Source organism: Microcebus murinus, chromosome 9, assembly GCF_040939455.1.
Source record: "Microcebus murinus isolate Inina chromosome 9, M.murinus_Inina_mat1.0, whole genome shotgun sequence".
NCBI classification, from domain to species: domain Eukaryota; kingdom Metazoa; phylum Chordata; class Mammalia; order Primates; family Cheirogaleidae; genus Microcebus; species Microcebus murinus.
The window spans coordinates 102,918,849-102,937,276 of NC_134112.1; the positions used below are offsets into that span (position 1 = coordinate 102,918,849).

Here is an 18,428-nt window from a genome sequence, read left to right on the forward strand (position 1 = left end):
CGAGACGCAGACTGTTCACAGGGGAGAGGATGTCTCTTCTGTCCTGGAGACTGGCGGAGATCCCCTGCTTGGCAGAACCTCCGTCTTCCGGAAACTTCTCCCAGGCCGGTCTGTGCACGTGCTCGTGACACCCAGTTTTAGGGAAGAGCCTGTCAAGTCCGGTCCTCGCGTCTGGTCAGGTTCCTCACGCGCCCCCCCAGGTGGTGTCTGGCCCCCGCCTGCCTTCGGGGGTCCAGATGGGGGGCGGGGCCAGAACCCTGCGGCCCTGACGTCCCTCCCAGTGACGTCCCGCCCGGCCCCACCTGCTCCCCGCTGTGGGTTCTGCCGGCCCTGGCAGTGCTGGGAGTTGAGCCGCTTCGGGCCGGATGTTCCCCCCTGCAAACCTGGTGCTGAAGCTCGACCCCCGTGCTGGAGGGGAGCCTGGTGGGGGGGGTCCCCCGTGGCTGGGTCGATCCCCGCCCTCTGCCGGGTGAGCGGGTCTCCCTCCCGTCTGCTGCGGAGCTGGGTCAGAGCCCAGCCACCCTGTGCCCGCTCACGCCCACCCTTGCCTGTCATCTCCACACCGGCCACCGCCCTTTGCCCTCTGCCCTGAGTGGCGGCGGCTGGGAGCCCCGGGAGGCACGACGCCAGCCCCACGCTTCTTGCACGCCTGCAGAACCGCGAGCCCTTTCGGGCTCCCTCTGCACGAGCCTCGGCCTCTGGCGTCCCTTGTACCAGTGCGGAAGGCGGCATGGCGGGCCCCTCTCCCCGCCCCCAGACCCTGCCGCCGTCAGTTCCCGAGTGAAGTCCTCACTGCGCCCTGGCGGGGGTTGCTGGATCGTGTCGCTCTTCAACACCCAACCCTCCGGTGGGGGCCCCGGGCAGGAATCGCCTGTGAGAACTGATGCCACCGGCCCTCTCACCAGCGCGGCCGTGCACGGGACGGAAATGAGCCTCCACGTCACAATCTGCCGCGCCTTCCCCTCTGGCCACAGCGAAACGTTCCCGGGGTGTCCCGGCGGGGGCGGGGGTGGCCCGCTGGCCCCGGGGAGGGGTGCTGTCCCCAGGCCCAGGAGGACGGGGAGGGTCCTTGGACAGAACTGGAGCTGGAGACACACCCCGAGGCCCAGCGGGACCAGGACAGGGCCGCGTCCTCACCCGAGGTGGGGACGTGTCCTGAGAACAGGGTGGAGGGGACACGGACCGGACGTGTCCTGAGAACAGGGTGGAGGGGACACGGACCCAACCCGGGGTGGGGGTGGGGCGGGCACAGCAACGTGTGCGGTTTGCACCGAGGTTGTTCAGCCGTGTTTCAGAGACTGAAACTCAGTGACGCCCTGACCCCCACATGTGTCCCACGTCACAGGTAGGACCGCAACGCGACATAAGCTCTAGAAACGCCCGAGCTTCGTGTTAGCGGCCTCCCTGGCCAACACCTTCCGGAAGCAAAAAGACAGGAGAAGAGGCCGCCGTGTCCTCTCCAAACAAAGGCCACTCGGTTGTGAAATCGGAAGTTTAATTTGACACAGTTAAATCTATTCGTATATCTCACGCTGGAGGACCTCTTTTGGGACATAAGAAGTTAGAAACTATAAGCAGGTATATGCTTCCTATATTCAGATAAACTCGCTTCTATTAATTATTTAAATTCCAGACAGAGAGAAATGACGGGCACACCCACGCGGGCCACACTGCAAGTACCGCTTGGGGACGGGATTTTGGCGTCTCCCCTCCACGCCGCGGCCCCTTCCCCGCCGTCCTGCCTTCCGGGCGCGGCGTCTGCGCAGACGGGAACGTGGCCAGGACACGGCAGCGTGTGTGGGGGTGTCTGCCCTACGCCTCACCCCGCACAGAGCTCACGGTCCATGCGTCTCCTGCCCCAGGGGAGGGGGTCCTGTCCCCAGCCCGCCCTGGCCCGGCCTTCCCGGGGAGGCCGCGGTGGCCCGAGCTCTGCCAGATGCCAGGCCAGCCCTTCCCGGCCACGGCCGTTCACGGGGAAGGGTTCACCGGGGCGTCTGGGTTTGCGACGGGCAGATCGATATTGTGACGTTAAAACCGTCAGGGTTGGGTCGCCGATGTCTCTCTGGAATGCCGAGAGGGTCACGGGGGTTGCCCGGCCCCAGCAGCCGGCGTTTGCCTTGGGCGGGGGGGCCCTGGCCCTTCCTTCCCTGGGGTGGCGCGTGTGGCTGGAGCTCGGGGCAGGGTGGGGGCGGGAGCGGTGAGAGCACCCAGATGCCACCGAGATTCTGTTATCACTGGCCCCAACGCTGCGGGCGCCCACGGCTCTGCCCCGGGGCTCCTCCCAGCGACAGACGCAGACGTGGTCTGTGCACCTGGGGTCCCCCCGTGCCTCTCCCTGCAGAGCCGACCCGTCCCCCCACCACCCCCGGGAAGCCACACGCGGCGAGCAGACTCTGCTCTTGGAGACCCCCGGGATGTCCCGTTACCGCCTCATTCGTGCATCCACCATCCAGAACTCGGATGAGCGCGTCCAGGAAGAGTCATTTTCCAGAAGAAATTGAAGAAGACAGATGAAGGGTTCCCCGCCCCCAAGAACCGGGTGTTCCCGAGAATCTCTACTGTTATTTGGTTGAACGAAAATACACATTTTTAACTGCTAAAGTGCACGGGCTACGGGAGCTCCGAGGGCCCCGTCTCTGCGCGGCCACGCCAGGGGACGCTCGATGGAAGCCGCAGCGCGGTGCCCCAGGCGTCCAGGCGGGCCGGGCGCTCACTGGGGCAGGGCCTTGAGGATGGCGTTCACTTCCTCCGCCACAGCCGTCAGCGCGAACTCGAACTGCTCCTGCAGGGAGAGGAGAGAGCTCGGTGAGCGTGCGCCCTCCGACCATCCACCATCGCCGCCAGGGAAGAGCGTGGCCGCCCTCCCGACCATCGGCCATCGCCGCCAGGGAAGAGCGTGGCCGCCCTCCCGACCATCGGCCATCGCCGCCAGGGAAGAGCGTGGCCGCCCTCCCGACCATCGGCCATCGCCGCCAGGGAAGAGCGTGGCCGCCCTCCCGACCATCGGCCATCGCCGCCAGGGAAGAGCGTGGCCGCCCTCCCGACCATCGGCCATCGCCGCCAGGGAAGAGCGTGGCTGCCCTCCCGACCATCGGCCATTGCCGCCAGGGCATGCTGCTCTGCGGGAAGAGATCACACAGGAGGGAGGCAGGGCGGCCTCAGATTCCCGCGTGGGGGGCAGGGCCCTCGGCGTGACAGACCCAAAGCCGAGGACAATGACGGGCAGGAGCGTCCTGTGCTGGGAAGCCCCATCCTCCCTCCTCCCGGGGAGACAGATGTGGGGCGTGCGGGGGCGGCCGGGGGGCTCCAAGCACCTGCCCAGTCCTCATCGCCAGCCCCAGGCCTGGCCGTGGGCAAGCGTGGAACTCGCACACCGAGAGCCACACCGGGCGTTCCCTGTCCTCGGAGGCGTGGAGGCGGTGGGAGCCGGGCTTTCGGATCCAGCGTCCTCAGCCTGAGCAGCTCTGCTCCTGGCGCCAGAACAGGCGGCAGCCGGTTCAGACCCTCCTGCGCGAGGCTGTGAGTGCCCCGCCCCTCCCGGACGTCGGCCGGGCAACAGGGGATCCGCCCACCCCTCACGGACACCAGCTTGGACTCAGGGCGCCACTGGGATGAGGGACGGGAGGGAGGATGCGCCAGCTCGGGACCACTGGTGCCTGCAAGCGGCCGGCGTGGGCAGGGGCGTGCCACCTCCTCCCACGCCGGCCAGGCGGACGGGGGGGGGCCGTCCCTGTTGTCCTTCAGTTGCCACCGGGAACCCCCCCCCCCACAACCCCAGCGTGGGCCACAGGCACCTGCCGGGTTCACCAGAGAACCCAGGGAGAGGAACACGTAACACAAACTATCACGCAGGGAGCAGCTCTCGAATAAGAGAAGCCCCGTCGATGCTGAGACACTTGATGATTCAAGCAATAGGGTAGCTCCAAATCCAAAAGAAATGCTTGCTTTCCAGTTTGAACGTTCAGTGCATAACAGAAGAACGGAAAATAACTGGAATGAAAACATCCGAGGCTGGGCACGGTGGCTCACGCCTGTAATCCCAGCACTCTGGGTGGCCGAGGCAGGATTGCTCAAGGTCAGGAGTTAGAGACCAGCCTGAGCAAGAGCGAGACCCCTGTCTCTACTAAAAACAGAAAGAAATTAATTGGCCAACTAAAAAAATATAGAAAAAAAAAATTAGCCAGGCATGGTGGCGCATGCCTGTAGTCCCAGCTACTCGGGAGGTTGAGGCAGGAGGATCACTTGAGCCCAGGAGTTTGAGGTTGCTGTGAGCTAGGCTGACGCCACGGCACTCTAGCCTGGGCAACAGAGTGAGACTCTGTCTCAAAAATAAACAAACAAACAAACAATGTCGGAAAGTGTGAGCCCTGTCATGCTCTCTTTGTGACAAAGAGTTTCTCCCCTAAGGCCCCGACCTGACGTTAGCGGGGCCACCGGAGCCCCCATGTGCGGCCCTTGTTCCTGTGGCGCCTCTGGGACGTCTAGAGCCTACTGTCACCACCGCCAACCCCGGGCCTGGTCATCGCTCCCGGACGGGACCTACGGGGACGCACCCAGTGTGCCCTGCCTGACCATCGGGGGCCGGCCCCTCTCCTCTCCTCACAATCACTCGGACGCCGGCCTGGAGGGCGTGGGCCCAGGGCCTGGCCTCACCAGGATGGCCGGAACGTCCTGCCCCGAGGCCAGCCTGCCCCTGCCGGTCCCCACACTGGCAGCCCCATGGCCCCGCCGTGGGAGGGTCAGGCTGAACGGGCGCAAACAGCCGCAAGGCCCTCTCCTCCCAGCCGACACACGGGCTGCGGTTTTGCGATGATTTCAAAATGCAAAAAAAAAAAAAAAAATTAAAGGTGGCTTTTGGGCATCTAAGAGCCTAAGTATCATGTCTCTATTTACATCTTTTGACACCCTGGGAAACCAGCCTAAGAGCGATCTACAAAGGGAAAACGGGCAAGCACGAGACAGGGCCGCGCCCGGGCCGGCTGGGTTTAAAGACGGGACGTCGGAACGAGGGAAGCTGAGATGCTCTGAACAAGGACGCGCGTTTGAAAGGGCACAAAATAAAACCAGAGACCTGCGGGAGACGCTTCCTACGGTTCTTCCCGCCGCACTGGCCGCCCCCGTCCCCGAAGCCGAGAAGCGGCCGAGGCAGGGCGTCCCTCTAGGCTGGGTCCAGGCTGCTGGGTTGCTGTCAGGTCACGGCCCTGGGCCATGCTGGCCGGGACAGCGCAGGACACGGCAGGGGCGCGAGTCAGATGAGCATCCCAGACGCCAGCTGCCGCCGTGCCCGGGCAGGCCCCGGGGCCGGGCACTCTGGTCACCTGGGTTTATGTTTATTGTCATATTTACATTTGTCACCTGTCAGGTTCCAACCAGAGTCTGGAGCACCCATGAGACTGAACTGTCACTGTTAAATTTTTATCACCCCTGGCTTTGAAGAGAGCTGCGGTGAGTGTGCCGTCTCCCTCCCCAGCACCTCTCTCAAAGCGGGTTGGGACAAAACACCTTCCTGTGACTGCCACTCGAGCTTCTCTTGGGCGAGAGTAGGCAACCCCGGCCGCGCCTCTGACAACAGAGCCCAGCGACAGTGGAACCAGGTGTCGTGTGTGCGCAAAGGCCGAGACAGAGAGGGACACTGAGAGAGGGACAGAGACAGAGAGACAGGGACAGAGACAGAGAGTGAGGGACAGAGACAGAGAGAGAAGGACAGAGACACACAGAGACAGAGAGAGAGGGACAGAGACAGAGAGAGAGAGGGTCAGAGATAGAGAGATAGAGGGGCAGAGACAGAGAGAGACAGAGAGAGAGAGGGACAGAGAGAGAGAGGGACAGAGACAGACAGAGACAGAGAGAGAGGGACAGAGACAGAGAGGGGGACAGAGACAGACAGAGACAGAGAGAGAGGAACGGAGACAGAGAGAGAGGGAAAGAGACAGAGAGAGAGAGACAGAGACAGAGAGAGAGGGACAGAGACAGAGGGACAGAGAGAGAGAGAGAGGGACAGAGACAGAGAGAGAGGGACAGAGACACAGAGAGAGGGACAGAGATACAGAGAGAGGAACAGAGACAGAGAGACAGAGACAGAGAGAGACAGAAACCAGGAGGAGGCCCTGTGAGCTCCAGGCAGGGGTGCGGGAGACAGGGGTGGGCAGAGGGTTCCCTACAAGGGTTCCAGGTCTTCCCTGTGTCACTCTCCACAGAAACAGTGTCCCTGCCCCCCGACCCCAGGCAGGTGCACGGACACCTCCCGCCCGCTGAGCTCCGGCCACCTGACTCACTGTGGGCGCTGAGGCAGACACGCCCGGTGGCCGCAGGAGTTGCCGGGAGACTGGGAGGCCGGGGAGCCCCAGCCCACGAAGGCCGCAGTGGACGAGGGTCCCTCCTCCGAGCAGAGCCGACCCATCCCCCTCCCAGGACCCCCGCGGACGGCGCCTTCGACGCACGCGTGTCCGGGGCGGCCCACCCTACCTTGGTCTGGACCATGCCGGGCCGCTGGTCGCGCAGGTGCTCCAGGGTGGCGGCGATGTCGATCTCTTTAGCACCTGCAACAGAGCACGCGCCGTGAGCGGGCGCCGGGCACCCGCCTGCGCCCCCAGTCTCCCGCCGCCGGGCTCCCCGGGGCCCAGAGGCCAGTTGGAAATTATCTCCCTCCTCACAGGCGCCGCAGTTTCAGGTGTGTGTGTGGGGGAGGCGGCGGGGGCGGCTCCCGTTAGCGTGAACCCAGGAGCTGGGCTGAGAGCCGGGCGCGGGACGGCTTCACAGACACCCGCCAACGGCAAGCTCCCGCCAGAACCGAAGCTTCACTAAGTGGTTTTTTTTTTTTTCTTGGTGGCATTTTAAAGAACTTTTTAAATCACAAGAAATGGTATACACGCACTTCCATTTTTATTGCATGGGATATTTTTTATTTAAAGAAATGAAAAATTAGACTCATTTAGACTGATCAGACTAAATATCAATATTGGCTTTTATTTATTTATTTATTTTTTTGAGACAGAGTCTCGCTTTGTTGCCCAGGCTAGAGTGCCGTGGCGTCAGCCTAGCTCACAGCAACCTCCAACTCCTGGGCTCAAGCAATCCTCCTGCCTCAGCCTCCCGAGTAGCTGGAACTACAGGCATGTGCCACCATGCCCGGCTCATTTTTTCTATATATTTTTAGTTGGTTGATTAATTTTTCTGTTTTTAGTGGAGATGGGGTCTCTCTCTTGCTCAGGCTGGTCTGGAACTCCTGACCTTGAGTGATCCTCCCGCCTCGGCCTCCCAGAGTGCTGGGATTACAGGTGGGAGCCACCGCGCCTGGCCCCGCGTCTCTTAAGACCGAGAGTTTCGAATTTCAAGAAAGGGTGAAAATGCCCATGGCCATGCCCCTAGGGCCGAGTTTCCCCGAGAGCCATGGTGGAGACAGGCAGCGCCGTCTGAGCTTTGAGTCTTCACCTCGTCGTTAATTCAACACACACTCTCACCGCCCCGTTTCTGGCCCTGGTGGGCAGAGCCGGACAGGACCCCAGCTCCCACCTGCCGCAGGTTGGAGGGGGCAGGACGGCCGGTGCAGGGAAGGCGGCTCTCACCAAGGGCGGCGGGGGAGGGGCGCCTCCGAGGCGGCCAGGAGCCCCAGAGCAGGGCGGGCAGGTGCCACCCTGGTGGGCGCGGTGTCACCTCTCATCCTCACCAGAACAGCAAGGTGACGACTGTGCCCCCGCCTCATGGACGAGGACCCCAAGACTCGCCAAGGCCACACTGAGGGGAGGCGGCCACGCCTGCTGGAACCGGCCATGCCAGGCGGGATGGCGCCAGCCGGGCGCCCTGGGGAGCGGCCACGAGAGCCCCCGCCCGTCCTCTCCGCCCCAAGCCGAGTGCAGCCGCGTCCCCGACCCTCGCAGCAGGAGGGCGGCTGTGACCGTCCCCAAGGCCACCCTCACGCCGTCACCCGCGGCGCTGTGGCTTTACGGGGTGGCGCCGAGAAGCCAGGGACGCCCGTGTGCACATGGCTGTGACTCGGACTCTTCCGGAAGGTCCTCCCCCGGGGCGGGGGCCGACCGGGTGCCATCCCCGAGGGGCGAGGACCTGAACTCGGGGCTGCTGGCGGCAGGAAGGAACGGCGGGGACGGTGGCGGCGCTGGTGGGGAACCCGTGGGGACCACATGTCACATCTGCATGCAGGAAACAAGGTGAGAGCAGGGACAGGCTGGCAGCGAAGATGCCCGCGGCCCCGCCCGTGTCCCCATCCTCCAGGCACAGGTGAGGCCGAGACGACACTCGGCAGGCGCCTGTAACGGGGTCACCGTCAGGACTGAGCTGACGGCCCCAGCTCCCTGCCCGAGGGAGGGAGCACGGCTCTGCTGGGCCTGGCCGCCCTGTGCGCCCGCCCGTCACTCAGGGCGGGACAGGAGCAGCCCCTGGGGTCAGCGCTCAGCCTGCGACCCTGGTGCCAGGGCGCTCCTAGGGGACGCACCCAGGCAGGAGGAGGGCGCCCCCAGGGGACGCGCCCGGGCGGGAGGAGGGCGCCCCCAGGGGACGCGCCCGGGTGGGAGGAGGGCGCCCCCAGCGGACGCGCCCCTGTTGGAGGAGGGCGCCCCTAGGGGTCTGCGTGACTGCTCCTCCACGGTGGAAAAAGGCTCCAGGAGTTGAGGAGGCTGCAGGAACCGTTCTCGTCTTAGAGGAAACCCATGCATTTAAAACGTTCCGAGATAAGAGGATGAGTTTGTGAAACGCGTGTACCGGGCGTCCAGGCCGGCTGGGTTTAAGGACGGGACATCGGAACGGAGGAAGCTGAGATGCCCTGAACAGGGGCCTGCTTCTGAAAGGGCACAAAATAAAACCGGAGACCCGCGGGAGGCGCGACTCAAATCTCGAGTTGGCCGCAGAGCCTGATGCTGAACGCAGACCCCAGACGGGGCGTCCCAAAGGAAGGGGGCGCGGCCACCAGGCACCCCACTCCTGCCTGGCCGGCTCTGAAGGCGTGGCGAGAGCTTGCTGTGTGGCCACGGTGTGTAGAACGCACCTGTGCAGCCAAATCGCTTAGTGATGAGGAGTCACAACGCGCATGTCTGCGCAGCGGAGTCACCCTGCCCGGCGTCCGCCCGCCCTCGCTGACGAGGGAAGCCGTTCTGCCAAACCGCCGGCATTAACAACTGCGCACCAGCCGGGAAAATGCGCAGTTAAACGCGCCGCAGGGTCTCGTGACTTCTCGCCAGCGTCGCGAACGCAACGCCGAGGCCAGTCAGAGGTCCCACTGCACGTGGGCACCGCAACGGGCCCAGACACGGACACTGCACGTGAGGAGCCGTGTCCACGTTGGAGCACGTGCACGTCTGCGGCGGGGGAAACGCCGTCTGCCAAGCGCGCTGGCTGGGCGCGGCGGCTCCAGCCGGGACTGCCCCGGGGCCGAACAGAAATTTATCAGAACTGGTCTGCAGCGACTGAAAATACAAGGTGCCCGCTGGCTCTTTAGAATTTTTTCCAAAACAAAAATAGAGCGAGCACTGGGTCGCGACAGGTGCCAGGTGACAGGATCTGGGCGGCGTAATTCCCAATGTGCGTCAGATGCCCGGGCTGTTTCACGGGTTCCACGGACGACGACAGTCCCCCAGGGGAGCCCGGAACGTCCTCTTCCCGGCGCGAGGAACACAGTGGCTGCTCCACGGCGACCGCCCGGCTCTGTGACCCGGGAGTCGTGAACCTGAGGAGCCTCAGACGCCGTGTGAAAGTCTGACCTGACAGACAGAGGAACTCCGAGTCCTTCCAAAATGGGACGGCGAGGGCTTCGTCTGGAATGCAGACGTGAAAAAAAAAAACCAACTCTCTTTTTTTTTTAGTTTTCACAGGAAGTGGCTCTTACAGGATTCTGGGTGGGGACGTCGGAGCCACCGAGGGCTACGTCCGTGCAGTTGTCCTGGGAGACCACAGCCGCCTCCCACAGGTACCCGGATCCTTTGGTAAAATGTATGCATACAATCTTTCTTACCTTACCACACCGTGACACCTTTGTACTACTGTTTGTGAGTAAAGTACAGAGGAGTAACAACAACCCAACCAGCTAGTAGAATTTTAGTACACATTTTTCTTTTACCTGGAGGGTCTCACAAACTGCAGGGATACAAAGCATTTTTCCTTGGAAGCAAGAAGGGCAGCACGTATCAAACGTGCAAGAGACGACGGCCCTTTATTTTGCAGCAGTAAATTTCCTCAATTCTACCCTCTGGAAGAACTGAGAAAGTGCGGGCCCCTAGCTAAATGCGTCTTACAGGAATAAAGGAATCCGGAATAAAGGTGGTTATCACGAACCCACAAGGGGCAAAGCGGAACAGTCCCGTGTTGGGGGGGCACAGGTCCTCACACCTCCCGTCGGGCACGTCTGTCTGGAGCTCACGGTTTGCTGGGGCTGAGTTGTCAGGGGCAACGCCACGCCGCCCCAGCCCTCCACGTCGGCAGAGTCAGACCCGGCACCGCCCTGGCTGACGGATGCCCGGCCGGAGTTCCCTTGTGTCCAGCAGAACAAAGCCGGGCTCAAGGCAAGAGAGGGGTGCTGTGGCGCCACACAGGGACGCGCGTGTGGGGCTCTTCGCCTCCTTTAGCACCAACTGCGCACTGTACACATGCACAGGTGCACACGACATGCACACGCCGTGCAACGGTCACACCCCACATCACACACTGACAGGCATGCACATGCATACATAGCACCCACATGCCACATCACACACTCGCACAATCGTACACACACATGCATGCATCTGCATCTACACACATGCACACACAGCACCCACATGCCACATCACACGCTCACACAATCATACACACACATATGCATGCACCGGCATGTATACACAGGCATGCATATGCCCACACAACACCCACACGTCACGTCATACAATCATACACATCCGTGCACCTGCATGTACACACAGGCATGCACATGCCCACACAGCACTCACATGCCACATCACACACTCACACACTCACACACATCCATGCACCTACATCTACACATAGGCATGCACATGCCCACACAACACCCACATGCCACATCATGCACTCACACAACCATACGCACACATCCATGCACCTGCATGTATACACAGACATGCACATGCCCACACAGCACCCACATGCCACATCATGCACTCACACAACCATATACACACATCCATGCACCTGCCTCTATACACAGACATGCACATGCCCACACAGCACCCACATGCCACATCACACACTCACACAATCATACACACACATATGCATGCACCGGCATGTACACAAAAGCATGCACATGCCCACACAGCACCCACACGCCATATCACACAGTCATACACATGCATGTGCACACAGGCATGCACATGCCCACATAGCACACACCCACCACACTGCCCACTCACACATCACACACACACACGCCACACACACACATGCTCACCCACACACCATCCTGGGCCTCCTGTGCCGAGCAGTGCTCACTTCACACTTTCCCTGGACGACCCTAACCAGAGACTCATGGCAATTACAGCCAGGAAGACTTCCAGCTGACCTTTGTAAGCCCCGCCCCCCAGGCGACCCAGCATACGGGTCCTGGTGCTCCGCCCGCCTTCACCACGCGCGAGGAGGGAGGGAGAGCTGAGCGAGGGGGTGTCAGCCTGGGAAAGTCTCTTGGCTGAGAAAGCACTCTCTGCTCCGTGCGAGCTCGGCCCTCCAGTGGGAGCGGGACAGCCGGCCCTGATGCTCTGCGCCCACTTCACCTGCCGCCAGGAGCGCTCTGCCGCGGCGGGAACGGCTCGAGGGCGTTTGCAGGCTGCTGCCTCCCCTCCCGCCGCAGAGCCTCTGCACAGCGCGGGCCTGTCCGCTTTGATTCCCAGCTGCAGCATTGTCTGCTTGCTGCCGAACCAGACAGTGGAGAGCGGACTTAAATTATGCCAAGTTCATTCTTGAAGGCCCTCACACTGGGCCTTAATCCCCGAAAGGCCGCCTGGACAAGGGCCGGCTGGCAGGCCGCAGTGGCAGCTGGGCGCACTCAGCCCGGGACCCACGTCCGCGCTGGCGGGAGGGAGGGAGGCTTTGCAGAGGCATTCTTCGTCCCGGCAATTCATTCCTTTTGAGAAAGGGAGGCGGGAAGAAAGGTCTCCCGCCCAGGGCTCGGGGCCTTTGATCATCTGATGAACGCTGCTCTGCACCACGGCCCCTGGCTCTCGGGCCAGACAAAGACGCCGCCGCCCGCGCACAGGCCGGCCCAGAACAAAACGCGAGGCCTCTCGGGGTGGCGGCCTGGGAAAGGCCCCCCCAGACCACGGCCGGCCCAGGTCGGGGGATCCCACCCCAAGCCCCGTGGAGGGAGCAGACCGGGAGCAGAAGGGGCCCAGCCTGCCCGCCGGCCAGTGCCACATGGCTGCATGGCTCTGTGAGCAGCCGTGCACGGCCCGGCATCTGACGTGACAGGGTGCGGTGGACATGGTCCGCGGTGCCCGGACGGTGGCGTCCACCCTGCCCCCCAGGCAGTCCCGAAGCCGGAACGCACTTCTCCAAGTCGGCCCGGCCGGGGCGGGGGCCCGGGCTCTGTCGCGGGGCGCGGCGGAGCCAGGGCAGTCCCGGCGGATGCGGGAACCCAGAGCCCCTTGGCCCTGCTCTCGGCGAGTCTCCATGTGGAGTAGGGGTCCCCGAGCAGCTCACCCCGCCACGCGGGGCAGACACAGGCGTGGACGGAAGCAGGCTGCAGCTGGATTAGCCGCTTCGGCACGAGCGTCGACTACGGTCGACAGCCACAGGCGAACGCGCCCAGCGACTTTAGCCCACAGCCGTGATATGACTTCTCTAATTTTTCATTTATCAAAATAAAATTGTGAACATTTAAAAATAAGGTAACGAAAACACACATGTATATGTTGCCTACTCTGATTGACGTGACAAGTAGAGCTGCCTGTAAAGTGAAACGAGCTTTCAGTGCTTTCAAGCTTTCCTCATCGCACGAGAGCAAATCGGACGCGTCGTCAGCGCACAGCACAGACTGCCGTGCGGACTGCGAGTGCCGCTGGGGGCGAGGTGTCGGGCCGGCGCTGGGACGGGGAGGAAACGACTGGTGCTCCCCGTCCACCGGTTGGGCCGATGGCTGCGAACGTGGGAAGGACTACGCGGGTTTGAGGGGACACGTGGCATCCACGGGCGAGGAAATCGCGGCTTTTCACCGAAACGGCCAGGGCTGTGCTCTGTCCGGGAACCCAAATCAGTGCTAAAGGAACGCCGGAGTGTTTGCATTTTGGTTTTTGTTTGCGTCTTTTGTTGTTTACACGTCCCCGGCTCTAAGCTAATTTAGGGTCCTTAAAACAGTGTTTGGTGGAACGAAAACCCATTTCATTTCCCCCCAGCAGCCGGCAAAGGCGGGCGCGGGAGCCTGGGCGCGGCTTTGCCCGCCGTGGGCGCCAGGACTTTGGGTCACGTGCTCTAGTCCCACGTGGGAGGCCACGGCTAAGGTTTTATCTTCACACGTGTATGCCCTTGGGCTAAAGAAAAATTCCTGTTTCGGGGTTGCTGGCATCTGTGAAATGTGCAGAAATGCATTTCTATCGCCGACCCCTGCCTGTCCCGGGCAGAGGATGCAGGCAGGGCGTTCTGGAGGGCGGAGACTCCGCACGGGCACACATACGTGCGTGTGTACGTGTTCGGATGCAGAGAGCGGTTTATTCGCGTGTGGGAAAGACGCCCCGTGACGCGTCACGACCTCAGCGTTTCCCGGGTTCCACGGGCACAGCAGGCGTCGCGGGGAAAACGGCGTCTGTCTAGACACGGCTGGGGCACGCGGGGTCCAGTGAGCTGACGCGGTTCTCTGTATGTCCTGCTGAGCCGGGCGCACGCGACTCCCGGGCGGGCTGGCCGGGAACCTCCCTCCGCCTGGTCTACGGGGACGGCCTCAGGCTGGGGCGGGTCGGCGGGCAGCCGTGGGGAAGGGTCAGGCCGGCCCACCCCGCACTGCTGTAGGGGAAGCTGCGCCCAGAGGGGTCGAAGCTCCGTCCACGGCCACACGGCTCATCGCGGCAGAACCGGGGCCCTCAGATCTGCCCTGCGTGTCTTGCTCTCACCTGACCACGCCCCGGGCCGAGCACCTGAGGCTGCCACAAGAGCAGAAGCCCCGGGAGGGCAAACAGGCTCACTGAGATGGGAAAGATGTCAGAGAGGTGTGGAGAGGTTTGTCTGAGATTCGGCGGTTTCTATCCGAGGGCAGCTACCGTGTTTCCCCGAAAATGAGACAGGGTCTTATATTTATTTTTCCTCAAGAAGACACCCCGGGGCTTGTTTTCAGGGCATGTGTTATTTTCCCCTCAAAGCCTCAGCTTGCGGCACGCACAGGACGGCCGGGACCTGACAGGGGGAGCCGACCTTGTTGGTGTGGCCGCCCGCACCTTTCCGGTCACCTCTGGGACAGTCGCTGTCACGAAGGGGCAGACGAGAAGGGCTGCTCGTCGTCTTTCCCGATCCTCGATGACATGCACAGGTTGTGCAGATGTGCTGTGCAGCCACGCCCGTCGCTAGGTCTTATTTTTGGGGTTGTGCTTATATCGCGCAAATGCTTAGAGATCCTGCTAGGAGTTACTTTATGGGTCGGTCTTATTTTCGGCGAAGCACGGTACTCCCAGAGATTCCCAGTGCGACCCCAGCGTGAAGCCTAAGCCACAAATGTTCTGCAAGTACGGCTGTCACGGCAGCGCGGAGTCACGCAAAATACCTCAGCGTGTGCAGACCCACAGGCTGCATCCTCCCCAGATCCGACGCTGGCGCTGCCGGCACGTGGCAACAACCTCTATCGAGGACCTACTGTGTGCGCACAGCAAGTGGGGGCGGCGAGCAGAGCGAGCCCCTGCAAGCCACCCTAATGTGATTCGGGGAAGGGACCACAACCCGTGAGTTCCCGAGGCCTCCTGGGCCCATCCCACCCTGCGTTACCATGGCAATGTGGTCCCGCCCCGCGCCACCCACGCCCGGGCGCCGGCTCACCTTTGGCCATCTTGTTGAGGACCATGTCGATCAGGATGTAGGTGCCGCTCCGGCCCGCGCCGTCACTGCCAACAGAAGGAGAGCGAGTCAGCCCCACCACCCGGGAGGGGCACCACCCAGCTAGGGCGCCACCGTTCCCTCCGTGCCTGCCCGAGCCGGCGGGCGGGGGAGCGGGGGAGGGGGCTCCGGCGGGAGGGAGGAGCAGCGGATGGGCTGGGAGCACAAGGTGGGGGAGGAGGGCGGGAACCGGGCTGCCCCAAGCTTTCTGGGCAGCTCGAGGGGCCGCTCTCTGCTCTGCGCCTCGCGTCTGTTTCTTTCTCCCGCCCCGGCTTTGGCCAGAGACGCGGTCGGTCTTGTCGGGGAAAAGGGAAACAGTGGTTGCCCACGTCGGAGTCCATGGCATTTGTATTCCAGAGTATCTGGGAGACTCTTTCTCTGCACCCTGGGCAGCCTCGGGGGGAGTGGAGGGGCTGGCGGCTGCGCCTCGGCAGGGCGGCCTGGCTGCGTGTCGCCCTTTTTAAATTGGTTCTTTTTTGAGACAGAGTCTTGCTCTGCACCCTGGCCGGAGCGCAGTGGCGTCACCATAGCCCACTGTAGCCTCGAACTCCTGGGCTCGAGCGATCCTCCTGCCTCAGCCTCCCCAAAGCACTAGGATCACAGGTGAGCCACCGCGCCCGGCCGGTCTGCCCTTTTTAAGAGAATGTTTCTTAAATGCCTCGGAGGCAGAAATACATGCAGCGTGTGTTACTCAATCGTGCTCTTTAAAAAGTGCTCTCATTTCCTCCCGGTCTGGCCCCACCAGCTACAACTGGAATGTTCACCACCTGGGCTGGAGTCGGAAAGCGTTTGCACCGTCGCTGGACAGCAGCAAACGCACAAGCGGAAACTCCCTTTCTGGGGGAAGGCAGCCTCAGCGCCGAGCTTTGTCACAAGGAACGTGCGGAAACTTCCGTCCCGCGCCGGGCCCGCTGCTGGGCCACCTGGGCGTGCGGGGCCCTGGGCACCTGCGCCCGCCCTCGCATGGGGCCGGCTTCCGCACCGTGCTCCCCGCAAAGTCCACCGCGACTTGCGGAAAGATAAACGCTCCCATTTCAAGACCTCAGGAAGGGAGCGGCGACCGCACACCGTCTGCTCCGGTTTCGGGTCCGGCCCGCGATCCGGGACACAAGCCTGGCTCCTTGGACGGGAACGAGCACTGCGTTTGGCTTTAGCTGTTGCCCGTTCCCTTGAAGAGGCGGCTGGGAAAGCTGCGGCCGGGAAGACGTGTGCGTCCGTGTTTCGCTTTGGCGCACACGCGCCCGCACCGCGTCACCACAGGGAGGCAGCGCCGGCCACTGCGAATGGCCGCGTCTTGAGGCAGGACGTTTTTCTCACGTGTCTCCTGCACACCGCACACATCCATGTGCATGTTTTAAGGCATACTATAAACATGCTTGTCTTGATACACGTATGGGCAAAAGATGTTCTATTCTACTCTTTCAGGATACGCCCTGTTGCCTCCTCCTCTCTCACAGACAAACTCACAAACACACGCATACACTCACACGTGTGCGCACACACGCACACAAACCTGCACATATGCACACATGCACACACGTAAACACACACGCACACACACTCACACATGCGCACACACTCACACAAACCTGCACATACGCACACATGTACACACGTAAACACACACGCACACACACTCACACATGCACACACACGCACACACACAGACACACTTACACGCACACACGTGCTTCTTGACTAAATCGACAGATTTGGTGTCTGATCTCTGTGGGCAGATCTCTGATTTATTCTAGGCAGAAAAGACCATTCTGTAAGACAGTTCTAGAAAAATGGAGTATGGCTTCTTTCCCTAAAATAGTTGAGTACCAAGCCCAGCAGAAACAGGACCACTAGACTGAGCTTTCCTTGAGCGGATCCGGTCCTGCTGGTGTGGTTTCACGTGAACTAAGGAGATGAGTCACGGAGCTTTGGCCCAAAGGCCCAGACTCATGCAACGGACTGGAGGTGGCCGCCCACCTTGCCATGACGGATCTCGTCCCTGCTCACCGGTGGCCCTAGTGTCCCTCTCCGTCTGCACAGGGGTCCAGACCTCTGCTCACGCACTGGTGGCTGAGACAATACAAGCGATCAAAGTTTTTGTGTGATGGTGCCACACGCGTGTAAGGAAAAGCAGGGCGGTGAACAGAACACAGCGCACAGCAAGTTGCTAGAAAGGAAACAGCACCGTGTGCAGTCCACATGGATATGGCAGAACAAATACCGACTTTTATTTAGCCAAGTGGCTTCGAAAATTAAGTTTGTATCTCTGGTTTTCCTTTAGAAATTATCAGTTAGCTATATTTACTAAGCGATTAGAAAGTTGAGCTCTCATATTTAGCTGCATAGATTATTTTTTGCGGTAGCAAGAACGTCTTAGCCCATGTTTAAAGTGGTACTTGCCTGCAATGAACAATTATTGGACAAGAACGGCCCCTGTAGCACTTGTTTACTTTTCTGAAATGAAAAGAGACATAAAAATTACAGTCACAGACTGAGACTCCACGTCACCCAAAGTAACTAACAAGCCAAAGCTACTTTTGCCCGTATTTTTGAAATCATTTTGCAAAAGTCTCTTTTGACAAAGAAAATCAAAATTACACAATTTCCAAAGATTTTCCTTTTCAACATTAACAGAGCTTTTAAAACAAAATCCTCACACCTCCACAGCGTTTTCTCCCTTCACAAGAGAGAACGCAAGGCCCCCAGCCCGCCACCCTCTCCCCGCCCACCCTCTCCTCCTCCTCGTCTTTTGCTACAGCCGATCTGACCTTTCCTTGTGATGTGCGTGTCTTGATTCTTCACTAACACTTTTGAGTTATGCAATTTATGCCCAAAATTTCTTACAGCGCAGACATCATATTGGAATATAATATTACTGTACTGTCTAGAAATAGCATCTTCATCAGCCTTTTTTTTTTTTTTTTTTTTTTTTATCTGTCAGCTTTTGGCAGGGGTATCTAAATTAGAGAGAAACCTCAAATAAGTCCAGGACAAGTCTTTTCCACTTTTATGAATTTCAGCATGTTTAAAGGCAAACTCCATTGTGCAGACTGTAGGCTGCAAGTTCTGAGAGTGAGCAACGAGCGTATATTTAAGATTTCATAACCAACCCCTAAATCAAAACCGAGGGCCGATTTAAAATTCCCTGTGTGAGCTCCAAGCTTTTTTTCTTTATGAAAATCCAATGAAGCAACCAGACATGTTTACAAAGTGCATCAAAGCTCTCAGTAAAATATTTCCCAGTAAATTAAAGGCAGGATCTTGGCTTGTGGGAAGGGGAACCGTGTGTGTAGGGGGTGAGCCCCAGAACGTGCAGCACACGTTCCTACAGCAGCAACACGAGCTAAAAACGGAAAGAATGACAGCGTGGAGCAGGAGTGGGAGATGTCATGCGTCGCCGC

General features: G+C 60.6%; 1 protein-coding gene across 1 annotated transcript in view; it reads right to left on the bottom strand.

The window, feature by feature from the left end:
• Positions 1–1,329: 1,329 nt before the first annotated feature.
• The window catches only part of PTPRN2 (protein tyrosine phosphatase receptor type N2), a 595,476-nt gene continuing 578,377 nt past the window's right edge, over positions 1,330–18,428 (bottom strand). Inside the window, exons 20-23 of the mRNA XM_076006762.1 lie at positions 17,428–17,481; positions 14,971–15,035; positions 6,466–6,539; positions 1,330–2,782 (exon numbers count right to left, since the gene is read on the bottom strand). Of these exons, the coding sequence (XP_075862877.1) occupies positions 2,711–2,782; positions 6,466–6,539; positions 14,971–15,035; positions 17,428–17,481 (265 nt within the window). The 3' untranslated portion in view covers positions 1,330–2,710. The remainder of the gene's footprint in view (positions 2,783–6,465; positions 6,540–14,970; positions 15,036–17,427; positions 17,482–18,428) is intronic.